The sequence below is a fragment of the Herpailurus yagouaroundi genome, unplaced genomic scaffold (assembly GCF_014898765.1).
Source record: "Herpailurus yagouaroundi ecotype Mexico unplaced genomic scaffold, PumYag 140, whole genome shotgun sequence".
Classification (NCBI taxonomy): Eukaryota; Metazoa; Chordata; class Mammalia; order Carnivora; family Felidae; genus Herpailurus; species Herpailurus yagouaroundi.
Window position 1 is genome coordinate 50,688,490 of NW_024412395.1, and position 21,304 is coordinate 50,709,793.

The following is a 21,304-nucleotide window of genomic DNA, read 5'->3' on the forward strand; positions in this document are numbered from 1 at the left end:
AGGTAATGATTCCCATGTACCATGACTGCAGAAACAATAGAATAAAGTGTCATGTCTCATGAAAATGATTTCTGGGCAAGCCTTGTTTAATCCTTCATCATACTGTAATGTTCCAATTTAAAACAACTAATAAACAGCTGTTACATATCTGAAGTGAAGTAACTATGACTAAATGGATGTTAGCAACAATCAATGGCTGATAGTTAGACATTATATGCCTCCTAGTGGAAATATGCACCTGTATTTTCAAAGTATTGTGCCCCTACACACACACAGACACACACACACAGACACACTCACACACTCACACACACACACACACACACGCGCGCGCGTGCAGAAGTCTTTGTATCTGTTCAAGCCTCTAGACTAATGTTATTCCCAACTAGACTAGTGGAGGGAGATTTTGCTCCCACAGGACATTTAGCATTGTCTGGAGACATTTTTGGCTGTGACAAATGGGAGGTACTGCTGGCTTCTAGTAGGCAGAGGTCAGGGATACTGTTAGACATTCTACAATGTATAATGTTCCGTGCAAAAAGGATCTACCTGGCCCTTGATGTCATTTGTACAAAGGTTGAGGAACCTTGCTGTAAATATAGCTGCCAAAAACTACAGGACAGAAGAGCACGTTAAAGGACATGCTCTGGGGATGCAATGAGCAAGATCCAGACTGTGGGAAACTCGGGACAAGTAATTTGGTTTTTTCAACAAATATATTGCAAGAGGTAAACAACAGAAATGGAAGGTAAACCTACAAATCAAAAGACAGCAACTAATTCCAATGCATAGATTTTATTTGGACTTTGCTTTAAATGACACCACAAAAAATAATAAAAAACCAATTGGGGAATTTTAAGAACTGATTTTTTTAATGGTTGTTAACTCATAGCTGTGGGTTGTGATATTGTTATGCTCTGTTTCAGTCCTTATATTTTAGAGTTAAATATTAAACTATTTAAAGATAAGATTATGGGCGCCTGGGTGGCTCAATCATTAAGCATCTGACTTCAGCTCAGGTCATGATCTCGCTGTTCATGGGTTCAAGTCCAACAGTGGGTGAGTTGAAGCCCCACTTCGGGAAAAACAGGATCCCCACTTCCGATGAACCCGCTTCTCTCTCTCTCTCTGCCCCTCCTGGGATTCTCTCTCTCTCTGCCACTCACTCACTTGCACTCTCTCTCTCTCTCTCTCTCTCTCTCTCTCTCTCAAAAAGAAAATATGAGCATCTGAGTGGCTCAGTTGGTTAAGCGTCTGAATTCAGCTCAGGTCATGATCTCTCAGTCCATGAGTTCTAGTCCCATATTGGGCTCTGTGCTGACAGCTCAGAGCCTATTTCGGATTCTGTGTCTCCCTCTCTCTCTGTACCCTCCCCCCACCTCAAGTAAATAGATAGATAGATAGATAGATAGATAGATAGATAGATAGATAGATAGATGAAATAAAGATAAGATTATACGATATGTGAAAACTGCTTCAAAATAAGAATAAAGAGATATAGGTAAGACAAAATTAGCTATGAGTTGGTAATTGATATAACTGGGTGATGAGTACAAAGGAGTTCATTATCAATTCATTCTGCTTTTGATTATATTTAAAATCTGCATGGGCATACAGTTTAGACCTAGGTTAAAAGCCTGAGGAGATGGTCAGGTCATCACATCTACCTTGTGTCATTAAGGTAAAAATTGCATAAAATAGTGATTGGAGCCCAGCAAATGGCAGCTCTCTTCCCTACTTCCTGCAAGGGTTCCAAACAAAGGGAAAACAAAATGAGGCCAATTTGTCTCCCTATATTAGCACTTTCTAAAGACTTTGATCCAGGCCATTATTCTCTTTCTTGTACAAATCTGGCTGTGGCCAGGAGATCAAAGCACAAAGAAGCATGAAGATTCTTTTTGTAACTTCCTGATTTGTTAGATTTTTTTTATACTTCTCCATAAATAACACGTAGTAATAAATAAATAAGGCAAAGAGAAATAGGAAAGAATGCTTCATTACAAACCCCTTTTGCATGTGTCAGATTCATCTTAGAGCCATGAACCCTGAAGGATTCATGACTTGTATGATTCCAGGAGCAATTAACTATCATATAAATCTGGCTCTCTTAAGAAATCCTTGTTGCACCTATTACTTGCACTTAAAAAAATAAACAAAAACTTGATTAAAAATTCCTGCTCAGATATTTTATAAAGCTCACTCACTTCCTTTCCATAACCCCTTTCTATAACAGCAGCCTGCATACTTGTACCCAGCCAGCTTTTTTCCGGAAGGTCTATTGGCAAAGTTGTGAGGCAGTTGTACTGATGACTTTAGACTTGGCTGCAGGGTGTTCACATGGAATAAATCCAAACAGTCTGTTTCAGTTGCCTTTTATTTTCCCTAGAGTAGCATTTCCTTCAGTTCCATTGCATTTCCAATAAAGCACTCATTTTTATCCACTTGTAAATTAGGGATAAAGACACAGACTGTTGGCTGGTGGCACAGCCTCTGGTTCTCTCTTAAACTTGCACAAGGTAGAACTTTCTCCTTCTGTAAATAAAGTCTTTCATGAAGAGCAATCACCAGACTTGGAACCAGAAGATGGATTTAGCCCTAGCTCTGCCACATATTTTCAACCTTGAACAAGCCAGTCTACTCTTTGCAATTTTAGTTTCTTTATTTGTGAGAGAATAATAACACCTGCTCGATTGTCCTCATTGAGGAACCGAATTAAGAATAACAACCAACATTTATATAACACTTACAGTTTACAAAATACTATAAAATATATGATTCATCACGATTATTTAGTCAAAAACATTTTCTTCACTTGCCACAATGAAGGACCTATTGTTTGCTTTACAAAGTACTGAGAGTACTTGACTCATGGACTTGTTATTTGGTGACATCCAGACATACACTATCTTTAAAATTGCCGGTAATTCTGTAAAATTTCCAAAATGAAAAGAGATCCAAATTAGAGACAACATAATCTCTTTCCGAGAGAACATTTAAGTTGGAAATTATACCACAACACAACTGTACCAGCAATCCTGCTAGGAAATGGAGATACAAAAACAAATCACAGTATTTTTCTCAAAGAAAAATAAGACCCAAGGAAAGAAAGCATCCAACTCTTGATTTCGGCTCAGGTCATGATCTCGCGGTCCAAGAGTTCAAGTCAAGCCAGCGTGACTGCTTGGGATTCTATCTCTCTCCCTCTCTCTCTCTTCCCCTCTGCCATTCATGCTCTCTCTCTCTCTCAAAATAAAAATAATAATAAATAAACATTAAAATGCACCATGTGATGATGGTATGGATGCAACATGAATCTGGACCTATTTGGAGCCAGATCTTTCCCTTTCACAATATTTCTTCCATGAAAAGTACAGTTTGAACAGTACAGTGAAATAGGAATGATTTGCTCATAACCAGTTTATGTTAGCTCCCTCCCAAGGCACTGCACCATATAGGGGAATGTACCAAAAAAAAGAACCAGAAGATGGTTCTCTCCTCATGAAGCATAAACTATACCAATTGGACCAAAGAAAGAAGTTTAGGAACAGTCCAGAAAATTAAAATTAAATCAAAATGATCAAACAATAGAGGTGTCCCATGAGAATAGACTAAAACTTAAATCTCCGTTGGAGACATAACTAAGTTTACGATCAAGGCACTCAAAATCTATCCACTGAGTATTGGAATACTGAAATATTAAAACAATTCCCTAAACTCCGAAATATAAATTTAAGAGCAAAAGAAAGAAACTAACTGTACTTAGCTCACAGTAAATTTACGAGACGCAGCCTATCAAAAGAAATTCAGGAAAAAATGTCTAAAACCTCAAGGGCATTCTGATTCATAAATGATACCATAGATGATAAACGCATAAATAATAGACTTATAAGAACTTTTAAACAAAACTGAATATGTCTGAGACTAAAGATAGAGTTAGACAGACCACAGAACTTACATAGTAGAATAATTCCAATATTCTCATATTCTAACACTTCCACATAAACCTCAGGAGAGGCAGATTACTGATTTGTAAGAAGTACATGATGCACTATGATTATACACTCTCTTATTTTGGTTATGGTAATGTCCAAACATTACACATAGAATAGTGTGATTTCTATGCCTTATCCTGTGATCAGTTACAAACTAATATGTCATCATTGGAGAAAGCCATTTTCAGAATGTAACACTTTTCCAAAGGTAACCCGGAAAATACTGAGTCCATAAGAGCAGAAAACTAATGAGACATTTGGTTTAACATCATAATTCAATAAAACCCAACATTGACCAAACTGGATTTTGTATTCAATGTATTCAATAACTTTTCAGGATTCTATGTTAATGTTAAAAGTCTCTTCCAAAAATACAAAAACTTGACATGCTAAGGCAGGACACACTTAGAATGTCTTGCTAAAAATAGTCTCCTATCAGAATATCACCTCTAATCCACAAAAGAATCTGCCAAGAAATTTCAATAACAAGAGGCATATTGTAGGCATTTCTGTCCATCAACAAATCTAACAAATTGATTAAAATGCCAAAGGGACAAAGGTGAAAGCAAACACAGTGCAAAGACTGAAAGGGACTCACGGCAATCTTTCTCATCGGTTCCATCTGAGCAGTCTCTGACATGGTCGCACCTGTATTCTTTTGGGATACATTCACCATTGGAGCATGTAATCTGATGGCTTGAGCATGTTCTCCCAGCTGTGGAGGGGAAAAGATACTACTTTATAATTACTGCCAAATACAGACCAATCCGTTGCCATTTACCAAAGATGAGTGAGGAAAATTTAAAAGCAAAGGCAAGAGAGTATACCGAACATAAAGTTTATAGGCTTAGAAAGCAGGGTACCCACCTACCCCAATGTAGACAGTGTGAGCTGTCTACAATGCAAAAGCAAAGGTATTAGTATCACGATACTATATCTAAATGCTCACAGAATCACATCAACACTCAAGCATGTGAGTGTAGACAATTATAGGATCAACATGTGTTGAGAATACAATATACATTGACAACCAAAATGGTAAAACAAAAATTTTGCAGATATAAGTAGTAGCGGAGTATCGGTTGAGGTACCTGTCATCATAATATTTTTTTAAACAAGAAGGAAATATGCCAAAGGGTTATAACAGTGGTTATATCTGAGTAATAAAATTGTAGGTGATTTTTTTTCTATGGGTGAGTTTTTCCCCATTATATCACCTTTCTACATCGAACATGTGTCAATTGTATATATAAACAATTTAAACTAGCTTGTTTTTAGCCTATGTTGGTTAGGGTAGGTAAAATCAGGACATCAGTAGCTTATCAAATTTGCCTCTGGATAAAACAGATAAAAATCAAAGGAGTTGATGCTGCAAGCACCATGTGAATGCTATTTGGGAAGCCTGAGGCAGGAATTATCATGGGATTTTTCAACTGTCCACATAAAAAGAGAAGCATTTGGGGGAAATGTGACCCACTGAAAAAAATTTTAGTCCTCAAATTGAAGAAAAAAGGTTTCCCCTGCATTTTTATAGTTTCCTATACTTCCATATGGTAAAGATGCTTAGGTTTGGCAAAATTTGCTTTTCTGATAAAATTACGTATCTGTTAAGGGGTGTGCCATCATCTAAACTTTCAAAAAAAAACCTTTCAAAAAGACACGTGGATAATCAATCACAGTTTTAGAGCTGACACTTGAGATTCAAACATATACAGGTTATTATATGATAAGACATTCCGTGTTTAATTGACTATATCTTGTCAACCTGTTCTTTCTAAGAAAATTCTTTCATTATGTATGTGTTATGTAATTCTTGAATAGCAAACAAGATTTTTCCAGGCAGCCTATTTCTGACACTTCAACAGTATGATTTCATATTTTCTCCTGGTACCTTGTATTAATAAAGTTAGAATAGATCAACTTTTCTAGAAGTCACTTAAACGTCTGAATTCAGCCAAAGCAGACACAATTTTATCTGAATAAGTCTAAAAAGATTAATATTTCCTCATTAAATTCCCATATAATTTGCTTAAGTATGTATTGACAATTTCCACATAAAATTAAAGAACTTTTTTTAATTTATTTTTTAAGTTTATTTATTTATTTTGAGAGAGAGAGAGAGAGAGAAGGAGAAGCAGAAAGAGAGGTAGAGGGAGTATCCCACGCAGGCTCCACACTGTCGGTGCGGGGCTCAAACTCCCAAACCATGAGATCATGACCTGAGCCGAAATCAAGAGTTGGAGGCTCAACTGACTGAGACACTTAAGCACCCCTAAAGAACTTGTTTTAATTTTTTTTTCAACGTTTATTCATCTTTGGGACAGAGAGAGACAGAGCATGAACGGGGGAGGGGCAGAGAGAGAGGGAGACACAGAATCGGAAACAGGCTCCAGGCTCCGAGCCATCAGCCCAGAGCCCGACGCGGGGCTCGAACTCCCGGACCACGAGATCGTGACCTGGCTGAAGTCGGACGCTCAACCGACTGCGCCATCCAGGCGCCCCAAGAACTTTTTTTAATTCACAAAACGGCAAGTCATGAGTAGCAGTACTAACAAAATATGTAGAAAAACTAAATCAAGTGCCAATATTATTTTAAGTATCTTGGCTTTCTTCTTAAACTGACGCCCAAAGCAATTGTATATTTTGTGCTTAACCTTCCAAAGGGGTTTATGAGGGGGGTATTAAAAGCTCATTCAAGGGGCGCCTGGGTGGCTCAGTCGGTTAAGCGGCCGACTTCGGCTCAGGTCACGATCTCACGGTCCGTGAGTTCGAGCCCCGCATCAGGCTCTGGGCTGATGGCTCAGAGCCTGGAGCCTGCTTCCGATTCTGTGTCTCCCTCTCTCTCTGCCCCTCCCCTGTTTATGCTCTGTCTCTCTCTGTCTCAAAAATAAATAAAAAACATTTAAAAATTTTTTAAAAAATTTAAAAAAATTAAAAAAAAAAGCTCATTCAAAAGCTCTGCACTGCAAAGGAAACAACCAACAAAACTAAAAGACAACCGTGGTGGAATGGGAAAAAGATATTTGCAAATGACATGTCAAACAAAGGGCTAGTATCCAAAATCTATAAAGAACTCACCAAACTCCACACCCAAAAAACAAATAATCCAGTGAAGAAATGGGCAGAAGACATGAATAGACACTTCTCTAAAGAAGACATCCAGATGGCCAACAGGCACATGAAAAGATGCTCAACATCACTCCTCATCAGGGAAATACAAATCAAAACCACACTCAGATATCACCTCACATCAGTCAGAGTGGCCAAAATGAACAAATCAGGAGACTATAGATGCTGGCGAGGATGTGGAGAAACGGGAACCCTCTTGCATTGTTGGTGGGAATGCAAACTGGTGCAGCCGCTCTGGAAAAGTGTGGAGGTTCCTCAAAAAATTAAAAATAGAACTACCCTATGACCCAGCAACAGCACTGCTAGGAATTTACCCAAGGGATACGGGAGTGCTGATGCATAGGAGTACTTGTACCCCAATGTTTATAGCAGCACTCTCAACAATAGCCAAATTATGGAAAGAGCCTAAATGTCCATCAATTGATGAATGGATAAAGAAATTGTGGTTTATATACACAATGGAATACTACTTGGCAATGAAAAACAATGAAATATGGCCTTTTGTAGCAACGTGGATGGAACTGGAGAGTGTTATGCTAAGTGAAATAAGTCATACAGAGAAAGACAGATACCATATGTTTCCACTCTTATGTGGATCTTGAGAAACTTGACAGAAGACCATGGGGGAGGGGAAGGAAAAAAAAAAGTTACAGAGGGAGAGAGCCAAACCATAGGAGACTCTTAAAAACTGAGAACAAACTGAGGGTTGATGGGGGGTAGGAGGGATGGGAAAGTGGGTGATGGGTATTGAGGAGGGCACCTTTTGGGATGAGCACTGAGTGTTGTATGGAAACCAATTTGGCAATAAATTTCATATTTAAATAAATAAATAAATGCTCGTTCAAACACAGAAAAACGACAAATTAAAATCATACGGTTCCATGAACCAGTCTGATGCTAGAATTTACTTATTCATTACATAAACCTCTACTGGGGGCCTATTATATACCACAAAGTACACCAATAATGGGAATATAATGATGAATGAGGGACACTCCCTACTCTCAAGGAGCTCATGGCTTTCTAGGGGACACTTTAAGAATTTATTAGAGGGGTGCCTGGATAGCTGTGTTGGTTAAGTGTCCAGCTCTTGGTTTCAGCTCAGGTCATGATCTCACACTTTGTGAGCTCAAGCCCTGCGTCAGGATCTGTGTTGACAACTCAGAGCCTGTTTGAGATTCTCTCTCTCTCCCTCTCTCTATGCCTCTCCCCCATTCGTGTGCTTGCTCTAGCTCTCTCTCTCAAGATAAATAAACACTTTTTTAAAAAAATTAAAAACAATGATGAAAGTGAATTATAGGCATACAAGGAATTATAGAAGGATCAGGGAGGTGTGCCTAATTCACTCTGAGATGAGAGTGTGAACAGGGACAGCTTCCTTTAGGAGGTAACACCTTACCTGGGTCTTAAAGGAGAAGCAGTGAGGTTAGCTAGGTCATAAGGAAAGGACTGTCTAGCAACAAGCATTCAGGCAGCATGCACAGTTGTGAAAGAGGGACACAGCACCATATGCCCAAGGGAACTAGAAGCACTGCTGTGACCCCACATGGAAATTTCCGGGCATGAATAGCAAGTGATAGACATGGAAAAATAAGTGCTGGTAGTGTCTTAGAAGCCAGTGTAAACCATGAAACCATGTTAAGGAGCTGGAGCTTTCTTCTTGGGGTGGATAGAGAGATACCCAAGGGTTTTAGTTAAATCTTTGTAGTATCAGTGTCAGGGAGAACCTGAGGAGGCATAGGACTAGAGGCAGGGAGGCCAATCCAGAGGCTGCTGCAGTCACCCAGATAGATGCTGGAAATGATGCTATAAATGGGAAAGAGATGAACTTCAGAGGTATTAGGCCAGAGCTGGCTGACTAAGTGTGGGCAGAAGAATCAAGAATAATTCCAAATTTCCAGCTTGGGTGCCTAAGGGATTGTACTATCCTTTCCATGCTAATTGATTACATTTTTAATGTCACTAACAGCCATCTTTATTTTTCCTCTAACGCTTTCATTATGAAATATGTTTCAGGGGTGCCTGGGTGGCTCAGTCGGTTAAGCGGCCCGACTTCGGCTCAGGTCACGATCTCGCAGTCCGTGAGTTCGAGCCCCGCGTCGGGCTCTGGGCTGACGGCTCAGAGCCTGGAGCCTGTTTCCGATTCTGTGTCTCCCTCTCTCTGACCCTCCCCTGTTCATGCTCTGTCTCTCTCTGTCTCAAAAATAAATAAAACGTTAAAAAAATTTAAAAAAAAAAGAAATATGTTTCATAGGGGCGCCTAGGTGGCTCAGTCGGTTAAGAGTCCTACTTCAGCTCAGGTCACAATCTCACCACTGTGAGTTTGAGCCCCACCTTCAGCTCAGGTCACAATCTCACCACTATGAGTTTGAGCCCCACATCGGGCTCTGTGCTGACAGCTCAGAGCCTGGAGCCTGCTTCAGATTCTGTGTCTCCCTCTCTCTCTACACCTCCCCCACTCGCACTCTCTGTCTCTCTCTCTCTCTGTCTCTCTGTCTCTCTCTCAAAAATAAACATTAAAAATTTAGAAAAAAATGAAATATGTTTCATAAAATGCTACATTAACGAGGAAAAAGACTCACTCTGCCTATTTCTAGTAGTTAAGACTGATGTTGTATTTTCTGCTAGTACCTTATAGTGAGTTAATTTTATTTCTATAAAAAGATAGGGGTTCCTCAATGAGCTACCACCTCACATCTGTCAGAATGGCTAACATTAACAATTCAGCAAACATGTTGGTGAGGATGTAGAGAAAGAGGATCTGTTTTGCACTGCTGGTGGGAATGCAAACTGGTGCAGCCACTCTGGAAAACGGTATGGAAGTTCCTCAAAATTTAAAAATAGAACTACCATATGACCCAGCAATTGCCCTACTAGGTATTTATCCAAGGGATACATGTATGCTGTTTCCAAAGGACACATGCACCCCAATGTTTATAGCAGCACTATCAACAATAGCCAAAGTATGGAAAGAGCCCAAATGTCCATCGATGGATGAATGGATAAAGAAGATGTGGAGCCTGTTTCCGATTCTGTGTCTCCCTCTCTCTCTGCCCCTCCCCTGTTCATGCTCTGTCTCTCTCTGTCCCAAAAATAAAAATAAAAACTTTGAAAAAAAATTAAAAAAAAAAAAGATGTGGTATATATATATATATATACAATGGAGTATTACTCAGCAATCAAAAAGAATGAAACCTTGCCATTTGCAACTATGTGGATGGAACTAGGGGGTATTATGCTAAGCAAAATTAGTCAGTCAGAGAAAGACAGATATCATGACTTCACTCATGTGAGGACTTTAAGACACAGAACAGAAGAACACAAAGGAAGGGAAGCAAAAATAACATAAAAACAGGGAGAGGGACAAAACATAAGAGACTCAAATATGGAGAACAGAGGCTTACTGAAGTGCTTGTGGGAGGGGGGATGGGCTAAATGGGTAAGGGGCATTAAGGAATCTACTCCTGAAATCATTGTTGCACTATATACTAACTTGGATGTAAATTAAAAAAATAAATTAAAAAAAAAGAAGATAGCAGTGCCTGGATGGCTCAGTCAGTGGCACACAACTTCAGCTCAGGTCATGATCTCACAGCTCATGGGTTCAAGCCCCATGTCGGGTTCTGTTCTGACAGCTCAGAGCCTAGAGGCTGCTTCAGGTTCTGTGTCTCCCTCTCTCTCTGCCCCTCCCCTGCTCATGCTCTCTCTCTCTCTCTCAAAAACAAAGAGACATTAAAAAAAAATTTTTTAAAGGTAATTCCCGTAGATCAACAAAAAACAAAAAACAGTTCATGGGAGAAGATTATTAATCCCACTTGGGACACCTTGAATTTGAGGCATCCTGGGGATCTCCAACAGGCAGTTGAACATGCAAGACTGATGTGCAGGCAAGAAATCTGGGTCATAAGCATAAATTTGGGTGTCACCAGGCCATCCAGATTCATCGAAATCATAAGGTTGGTTGAAATTATCCTGGAAAAGCATTGAGTAAGTGCAGGGCTCTAAGCAACAGCCATACTTACGGGCTGGGTAGAAAAGGAGTACAAAATAGAATGATCAAAGCAGTTTAGAAAAGAACCAGGACAATGAGGCGTCATGGCAGCCAAGATAGTAGTGTCCAGAAGGAGGGCGTGATCGCCAAAGTTGTGCAATAGGGAAGTCCATCCGACATTGAGGAGTTCCCTGGTGACCTTAGTGAATATAGTGGTGGCATATCCTGTCTGCAGCTAAGGATGTCCAATAAAGAATTTTATGACATTAAAAATGCAAGAATTATATTGTGAAATCCACACTCATTTAAAATAGCATGTAACATTGCTTATAAATTACTGCTATGGGAACACCTGGGTGGCTCAGTTAGTTAACTGTCTTGATTTCAGCTCAGGTCATGATCTCACAGTTTGGTGCATGGGATTGAGACCCACATGGGGCTCTGCACTAACAGCTAAGATCCTGCTTGGGATTCTCTCTCTCTCCCTCTCTCTCTCTCTCTCTCTCTCTCCCTCTCTCTCTCTCTCTCTGCCCCTCCCCCCCACTCATACTCTCTCTCAAAAAATAAACATTTTTGAAAATTAAATAAATAAATTGCTGCTATAACATTTTCTCCAGTCTCTTTTCCCAAGTGGTTGTCCTTAGGAGCTTGCATACACTCTGTAAATATTATTATTGGCAAGGGGTCATCCATTACATTGTATCACAATCTACAGCTCAGCTTTCTTCCTACTTTGTGTGGGGAGCAAGAGAAAATGGAACCAAAATGGTCTATCTAGTCAAAAGAGAAATAACTCATCATTCATTAATTCATTCAGTACCCGCTTATCAAGAACCTACTATCTGCTAGTAGGGATGCGAGCTGCATAAAGCATATTCACTGCTCTCCAGAGATTCACACTCTAGCCCCATCCTGTTCTCACTGAGCACTCACTATCTGCAGTCATCGCTTCTTTCCCCTAGGACCTTTGAGGGATTGGCCAGAAAACAGTATTGGCCCAGACAGATTTCCTACAAACAAGCATTTCTTCCTGTGCCCTACTATGCCTGGCACTTTTAATTCCTCCCTTCACTACTTCTGAACTATCATCCCCCATCTCCCTTTTTCAGATCTGTTCTTCCCCTTTTGCTGTTCCTGAAACATGTTCACATCCTGAAACATAACTGGACCTCATCTGGACATCCCATGCTCCCATTTGACCTTGATTAGCTCCTGTCCATGCCTTCCTCAAGATCGTCACTTGTCACCACCACCACCCTCCACAGCCCTACACAGTTTGCTGGTTTCTTCTTCATCACTTTGTCCCAAATATCACCATCTCTTTGTTGCTGGAAGTCCCCATGACCAACACTTACAAGCCCTAACAGGCTGTTTAATTATACAGTCTTCATTTTAGGAGTAAACTGAAGTCAAACTCAAGGGTATTTTGAGAATTCCTATTCTCTTCCTCAAAAGACCCTTGGCCCGACTGAAAAGAGTTCACAGTCAATGCTGGACTCAAAAGTACTGGGCTAAATTCCAAGCTCTTATAAATGAATCCAGGACCAATGAAAGGCCATGGAATCTCCATTACTAGTCATATAATGACTAAACAAGTTCTCACATGAAGTAGCCATCAAAAACATCTGTTTCTTCTTTGATCTTTGTGGACAATGACTGTAAAAATGCCAACAGGATCTTGGCTGACATCTTAAAATCAAAAACAAAGTGATGATAGATGCCCATGATTTGTGGGATGTGTATTTAATGAAACAGAATGTGGGGGAGGCTTAAAGGTGAATGCCACACAGTGATCAGAGCTAGACTCTTCCACAGGACAATTGGGGTCAAGAGCCTGAAGCAGTTCCTTACAGTCAGATATCTCCTCTCCAATTTCCATCTCAGTCTAACCTGGACTTCTAAAAGATCTTTGGTTTTTCACTTTGGGGGCTTTGGGTGGGGTTGTCTTATAAACACACACACACACACACACACACACACACACACACGGAATGGGTATTATGTTCTCCCTTCTAGAAGCTGATATTATAAGGATGTGAATTCCAGGACTTCTACAGCTTTCATACAATCACAAAAAGCCAACAGGCTAAAGATGGGAGTGCAGAAAAGTGGGAGAAAATTGGCTGATAATTTACTGAGTTGGGAATTCATCAACCCTGGAAAAACAATACACTTAGGCTTCTTATAGTGCGAGATAATAAATTCCCCCCTTTGCTTAACTTTTCTGAGACGTGTGTATCATTCTTTGCAGCCAAAAACATCCTCATTGATACAGGAATAATTTGAAATTATACAAATATCCTTAATAGAGAAAGCAAAGGAATGCTACACATGGCATATTTCTCATATGCTGCCATCTAATATTTACCCAAGATTACTCTCTCACTCAAAATTATTTTCAAGCCCACTTCAAACTTTTACAGTTTGATCCCAACGAAATTAGAATGGGAGCGTTTCTTCCAGTTTACTGTCCTGAACTCCCTCAGTGTCCAGGAATGCAGCAGCTGCCAAGGTCTTCCTCAGGGCTACCATTTCCCTCCTTCCTGCAGTTCATCCGACGCAAGCTATACCAGCAGTCACTGAAGCAACAAGCAACAATGCTTCCAACAGACCTCGCTACACTGCCACTTAATCAAAAAGAAGGCAGTTTAACACCGAGGCAGAAGGGGTGGAAGGCTATTATGCAGTGTGCACTGCAGGACCCAAAGGACCCATCCAACCGCCAACCACACAAATGAAGACTGCCCACCCCCCACAGATGCCAATAAATGTTCTGTTTCTTTACTGAGTGTGACATTCTTAATACTGAGAACCTATCCTATTTCCAAATCGCTGGGGTATATTTATAATTCTTCAGCACGTTCACACTTTCAATATCTTCTCACCCTGGGTGAGATTGCCGGCATAGGTGCCCCCTGTGATTTGAGTTCCAATTCAGCATTTATAAAGAATCATCCCATTATTATTTTTAAATTTTAGGTGTCCAGAGGGCCAAAACAAAATTCCTCTACAATCACTTACGGCAATGCTGATGTTCATCGGAGCCATCCTCACAGTCCTCATCATTGTCACACTCCCAGAAGTTAGGGATGCATAGACCTTCACCCTGACACAGGAATTGGTTCGACTTGCAAGAAGGGGGAGCTAAAACAAACCAGGAAAGGACTCAACTCATTGTGTGAAACATCCACCCTATTACACCAACAAGCAATGCTTATTTCAAAACAATCTGTGTCAACTCCTGCTTAACACATTGATGGCAAATAGTAAACAATCCTATAAAACAGCCTGTGGACTCTAATCAGCATTCAATGCCAAATAATTGCGGCAAAGGCATCACAACAAACTGATGATGCAAAGAATAAATACAAAGAATAAAACAAACAACCAAAACACAAAGGCATGACAAAAAAATATCAAATTAAGAATGTAACTTAAATACAAACTAACCATGAGTTATTGCTAACCTATTTGAAATGCTTTGTAATAACTAATAGTAAAGCATCATAATGAGCTGAAAAAACATGCTATTTGGAAAAGAAGACCCAGAAGTGAATAATTATTATTTCTATAATTTTCTTGACTTAAGATCTTTGGCAGGTTCTCTGAGCCTCAATGTGTGCACCATAAAATGGGGACTATATCTCATAGTTTGCTATAAAAAAATAAGTTAAATAATTTATGTGCAAGTGAAGTATAATGTTAGCTGCTGTCACTATTGTTGTTGGTACTGTTGTTATTATCGTTGTTATGGAACATTGCTATTACATTAACAATCTCTAAAGAGTTGTTGGTACAACTGTATTTATTCCTTTATCCCAGAATACACAGTTCTTGCTTTTCTGTTCCTGGTGTTTAATCTAAAAATGAACTCAGTAATCCCATAGGAGGCAAACAGCACATGATCATGTCTCTGCAGATAGAACTACTCCCTTGCTCAAAATATGATTCACAAACTAGCAGCATGAGCATCACATGGGAGCTGGTAGAAATGCAGAATCTCAGGTCCCACTCCAAACATATGGATGTGAAAGCACATCAACAAGCTCCCCGATGCTCCATTTGTGCACGGAAGTTTGAGAAGCACTGAATAGGACCTATTCCCCACCCTCCTCTGATTGTCAAATGCATCACGATCCAAACAATACACCAAAGTTTGTTCTGTTGTGCCACAGGATGGCCAACAATTGCAAACAAAATTAATTTTTCCCTGATTTCTTGGTTTTCGGATGATAACCCTTGTCTGTTCACAAATCAGAATGAATGAAACTGCAGTGGTGTGATTGATCACCTACGGCAAGCTGGGAAAGCAAAAGATGTTAAGGGCTGGGATTTGTGCAGGAAGGAGGCTTTTAATGAATGATTCAACTTCACTATGCCTGTTTCCTAATTTGAAACCTATCTCAGAATATTGACAGAATTAAATGAAGAAATATATGTGAATATACGTGAAAGTGATTGTGTTATTAAACTTTGGAGTTACAATATATCATGTTTTTAACTATCATTTTTTTAAACATTTAGGACCACACTAACCTCTTCTGTGATCTTTTTGTGTAATTTGCATAAGCTACGCAACGTCCTATATACAAAAGACTCCTCCTTGAATTACAAATCACAGTTGGTGGACAAAATTTCCAGAGTGAATAATCTGAAATACTTTATTATAGGCTTTAGGAAACTACTCACAAATTTGTTTCCATATCAAGGTCATGGGATAAGGGTAAGATAGAAATGGATGTGAATTGAAGCCCTTCCTCCAAAGAACTAAAAGAATCATTAATGCCATCAGTTCTCTATTCAACAACAGACATCTCAAAAGACTTGAGCCCAGTCGTGAATCTATCACTAAAGGTACAACTGTATCTTTGGTACAGCTGAATTCACCAGGAAGCACTTATATTACTCGAACAGAGTTTGGCCCGGCCCCTCCTCACTTACGGCAGCCAACTTCATCCGTGTCATCCAAGCAGTCTCTGGTCCCATCACACCTCCAGGTTGCAGGGATACAATGCCCATCTTCACAGCGAAAATGCTCACTGTCACATTCTTATAATGCCACATGCAAAAAAAAAAAAAAAAAAAAAAAGAGTAAAAAAACTTACCCACATAGATATTTCAAAGAAATACAAATGTTTTATAAAAATAAAAGTTTTTTCAATGAATTAGTAATCAAAGGAATGTAAATTATTTATAAAATGAAGAAAACATTCTTATAATGGTTATTTTATTATCTGTTTCAGGGTCTGCAGGAAGATGGCCATTTTTGTGCACAGCTCACTACAGTATACCTTGACGTAACCAATCTGGAAAGCAATTTGACAACATATATCTTGCTTTTTAAGTGATTTTTCTTAGTTCTTCTATTTTTAGGTATTTTCCCCCCTAAGGAACTAATCAGAGAATTAGACAAAGATTTATGTATGCAGATTTTAATCACAACATTACTTATAATAAATTGCAAGCTTCCTAGATATTCAATAATTTCAAAAAAAGGATAAAATTCTTATCTTTATATTAACATATGAAGAACTCATTAAAATAGTTATGTAGAACTTCTAAATGATTTGGATAAAAACTTATATCATATAACAAAGACAAGGATGTATAATTTTACCTTTAACAGAGTGTAGAGAAAGACCAGAATGTTATTGGTGCTTATCTCTGAATGATAACATCATGAGTAACTTCTTATTTGCTTGACTGCCTTTTTTCAGTTCTTCGCCCTTTATTTTTTTAAGTGCCTTTTTATTACTAAATCATATATAGCAATTTATGGTCCTACATTCTTAGATTCAGACCAATATTTTGGCTTTTTTGTTGAACGCATTTGTAGGATGCCAGATCTGTAAGCTCATCTCTGCTTGTTTTAAGCCAAAAAAACAAACAAAAGAAAAGTCTCTGTACCCCACCAGAGGGCACAAATTTGCCCCCCAAAGTTACTACATTCCCAAGTGGCAGTGATATCCCCTAGTGATACCAGAAAGAGAATATAACTTAAACAAGTTTATTTCATACAACCAATATAACCAGCAATTATCCTAGGTCTCCCCAGGGGACTAATTAGGCAGTTGGAAATCCTTTGAGTCCCCAAATATGTGACCAGTGACTTCCCCAGGTATCATGTGCCAAGTAGGAAATTTTTTTAAAGAAAGCAGCCAACATCAGCCCAACTTGGAGAAGATACAAAATTATTCTTTCTTTCACAAGCCCAATGTGGTAGGAGTAATTTGGGAGGTTAAAAGAATACAATTATTCTCCCCAGGTATTTCAGTGATCATGCTAAATTACCTATTTCAGTTATTGGTTAATTAAGCAAAAATCAGGTAAATATACAGATCAATTATCTACTCCTAAGAGAAATAAACAATGTGCTATCCTGACTTGTGTAAATGCTGCCATATCAACAGCATGACATAAACATAGTTAAGTGATCTATTCCTAGGGGATATAGGCTACTTTGTTCATGGAATGTTCAAATCTGATTGTCTGGTAGTGACATCCTGATTTATAATGTATGCTGCAAATGGTCAGAAACTTCCCTTGGCTAAATGGTGGTACCGAGTGGTACAGGAATACGTACACCCAAATACCTTCTATAGACTAATGCACGATGGTGGTTGGTGGTGCAGGTCTGGGGTTGGTGGTGCAGGTCTCTTATCAACTACCTTTAAAACACAACAACCTCCCTTGCAAAAATGCCCCTAAGGAATGTACAAATTCACTCTGGAATCCCAGAACTTCTCATTGGATTTTGTTCTACAAAGCAATATTTCCATGGGAGATTAGGGGCTTTGGAGGTTTAGCTATTAACACAACATATATTAAATCACTTTTATCAATTAGGTCTATTGTTAGGAATCCAACATAATACATTTGTAGGTTCAGTACATTTGTCTCCCTTAGTATCTAATAATTTCTGGTTGAAAAATGGTAACAATCTAAAGGTCAGTCTACTTACAAAGAGTTTCATATTGCTATGAAAAAATGAGAAGCATAAACTTAGAAACTGAGCTTACAGAAGAAAATTCTCAAAAAACAATTTATTGCCTGTTTTAAAATATATATAATCCTTAAGCAACTTTTATTACAAGTCAGATTTTAAGGTTATTTTTCATTTTTCTTAAAATATGAAGTTATACACATCATAAAAAGAAATAGATACCCAAAAGTCACTTTTTAAAGCACTTCAAAGCCAAGTGCATAAAACACATGCAAACCAAAACTGGTAGGAGGAATTTTGCAATTAATCCTTTCTAGTTAGAGTTTTTTTCATAATTGATCTCCCAGATACTCAGTTATCTAAAGAAATATAGCAAACTCCATTTACTCACTTTATCAACAGATCCATGATAATTCATCCATCAAGTTCACCTTTTCAGTATTACCTTCTATGCCTGTTGTAACTCCCAAATGACTATTGTTTGGAAATACCTTTCCAGGAAAAACAAACCCATACTATATCATTGCTGGGTGGCCTCCCAGCAATCAAACAAAGTGGTCCACTGGTGTCAGAAGCCTGTCATTCACTCTATTATAAAGAGAATATGTGCTGTTTAGAAGCAAACTACTAGTGGAAAGGTCTGGGTCAGGTCTGATAACAATGGCAGGTGCCCCCGATTTCAATTCATCTGTAAGCACTTTATTTTCAGATTTCGGTTTGTTTTACATAAGTCAACCCGCCACAGGTATCTACACCTTATTGTTTAATAATTTGAAGTCCAAATAAGCGAGGAGAGGGATTTCATACACTGGAGCCAAACAGTTTATGAAGAAAAAAAAATCTAAATAGAGCAAAAGGAAAAAAAATGTTTTCAACAAACGGTCTCTAAACATTCATATCCAGTCAATCCAGTTTTAACCAAGAGGTAATTTTGCAATAACGAGGAAAACATCGTAACCCACACTGAAATAAAAATCTTTTGTTAGGAACCAGGCAGCCATTGACAAGAAACCACTGGGACCAAGCAAACACACTATTTCCCCAGCACAAGCCCTGGCCTTTTCCAAGAATCAAAATAAATGAAAAGAAAAATACTTGCATGGTGCTTAAATGGCATGCACCACTCTAAGCACTTTGCCAACTTCAAGTCATTTAATTTCCATAAAAACCCTATGAGATAGACGTCATTTTTATGAACACTTCACAAATAAAGAACTTGAGGCACAGAGCAGTTCAGTCACTTGCCCGAGATCAAATAGCAAACATGTGCAATGCAAGAATTCGGACCTGACAGTTATAGTTCAGGTCCAAAGGCATCTGTGCCGCATTGACCACTGCTCTGTGTTCCCTTACACCAAAGAAAGAAAAGAGAAAAAGCAAAAAAGAAAAGAAACAAATGATTCCACCAAGCTCGAGAATGAATGTAAAAATGTGACTTTTTTTCCAAAGTTGCTGTCAACATTAACTGAGTTCGTGAACTGGGCTTGTGTGGAATCCCGACCACATCATATGTGGTATGATTCAGTTGGAGAAGAGTGGTATACCCGGCAACAAACATTGCATATAAAATTATTGGGCCTAGGGAAATTGGCCAATCAAAAGCAACAGTTTCAATCTCTTCAAGAAAAATTATATTAGACATGAGAATAAACTTGTTTTCCAACCTTATAAAGCCCCAAGCTGGAGAAAAACAAGAATAATCCTTTCTTTATAAATAGCCATATCCCAAGCTTCCTGGTCTAAGTGTTGGACCAAGAATGTGTTAGAGAAACAGATAATGCCTAGAGGGAGGAGGAAGTCACTTGTTTTCCCAGTGCAGGAAATAGTACTGAATTAAGAACACCACTTCTGTACTCTTTCTAGCCTCTAGCACAGTGCTAGGCCCACATGGAATAATCAACACGTATCCATCAGGTAATGAAAATTCCTCTTCATAAGATTCAGCGTCTTGGTATCATATATGTAAAACCATTAGACATATAAAACCATAAAGGCAAGCAGTAACACTCTAAGAGTTTGTTTGCTATCTTAAATACAAAGAAAGGAAAATGAGATCTGGAAAAATTTGAAATTACTTGAAAGAAGAATGTCCAGAAGTTTAAAAAAGAAAAAGGAAAAAATTGAGTCATATTGAAAGGTTTGATTCTCCTACCGTTTCCTGTAAAAGTTTCTTTTTTCCTCTCATAAATTCTTTTCTCAAAAGAGAAAGGCAAGTTGTAGTCAATGGAACATTGTCCAAAGTGAACAGAGTAAGGTAATTTCTACAGCAAATCCTATTTTCCTGTTAGATCCTCTTAAACATGTGCTGGTTCTTCCAGACTCTTGGTCTACCTGAGGAAGTGGAGGTGCATGTACTCTTTTTAAAGATATGACGGGGTACCTGGGTGGCTCAGTTGATTTAGCATCTAACTTCAGCTCAGGTCATGATCTCATGGCGTGAGTTCGAGCCCCACATCGGGGTCTGTGCTGACAGCTCAGAGTCTGCAGCCTGCTTCAAATTCTGTGTTTCCCTCTCTCTCTGCCCCTCCCCCACCCATGCTCACTCATTCTCTGTCTCTCTCAAAATAAACATTAAAAAAATTAAAAAATAAATAAAGATACGTCATGTAAAAGTACATGACATGTTAATAGTGTTACCTTCGCTGTGCTCAAACAAATGTAAGAGGCAATTCCTTAATTCATCCATAATTCTTTCTTCACTTTTTCTGTACTTTATTTTTATTCCCTTGACATACATTCAGTGTTTGTAAGTTGGGTGATGGTTCGCTACAATTCTCACACCCTATCCCCACCAACAAAGCCAGTTCCCTTCAAAGATTTAGAGTCACTTGCTTATTTCCAAAACTTGACCACTGCAGCCATGACAGGCAAGGGTAACAAACTGTGGGGAAGACCTGCTCTGCCTAACATCAACTGGTGGAATTGTCAAGGACTCGATTGATGGAACTGAAACCAGACATGCCCAGCAAACCAACCTACTACTCTTTTTCTGTGCAACATTCTGGTTTTCATAACAGATTGTCAAATAGGTGGCCAGAATTCTTCTGGGCTTTTTAAAAATGTAGTTTACAAACCACTAAGTTGACTGTTTTTTCCAAAATAGTGTTTCAGAGCCCTGATACCTGATTCAAGAAGACATTCATTTCAAGACATTTCAAGAAGTCAAGGACTTTGAGGCAGAACTCACAAAGCCACTCAATGAGTGATCATGTATACACATCATGTAAGTGTAGTTAAAAAAAAAAAAAA

General features: G+C 38.8%; 1 protein-coding gene across 3 annotated transcripts in view; it reads right to left on the reverse strand.

The window, feature by feature from the left end:
• LRP2 (LDL receptor related protein 2) overlaps positions 1-21,304 on the reverse strand; it is a 204,789-nt gene that overhangs the window by 151,692 nt on the left and 31,793 nt on the right. For all 3 annotated transcript variants that reach the window (XM_040475304.1, XM_040475305.1, XM_040475303.1), the window contains exons 2-4: positions 16,054-16,161; positions 14,134-14,256; positions 4,591-4,707 (exon numbers count right to left, since the gene is read on the reverse strand). In XM_040475304.1, the coding sequence (XP_040331238.1) occupies positions 4,591-4,707; positions 14,134-14,256; positions 16,054-16,161 (348 nt within the window). The remainder of the gene's footprint in view (positions 1-4,590; positions 4,708-14,133; positions 14,257-16,053; positions 16,162-21,304) is intronic.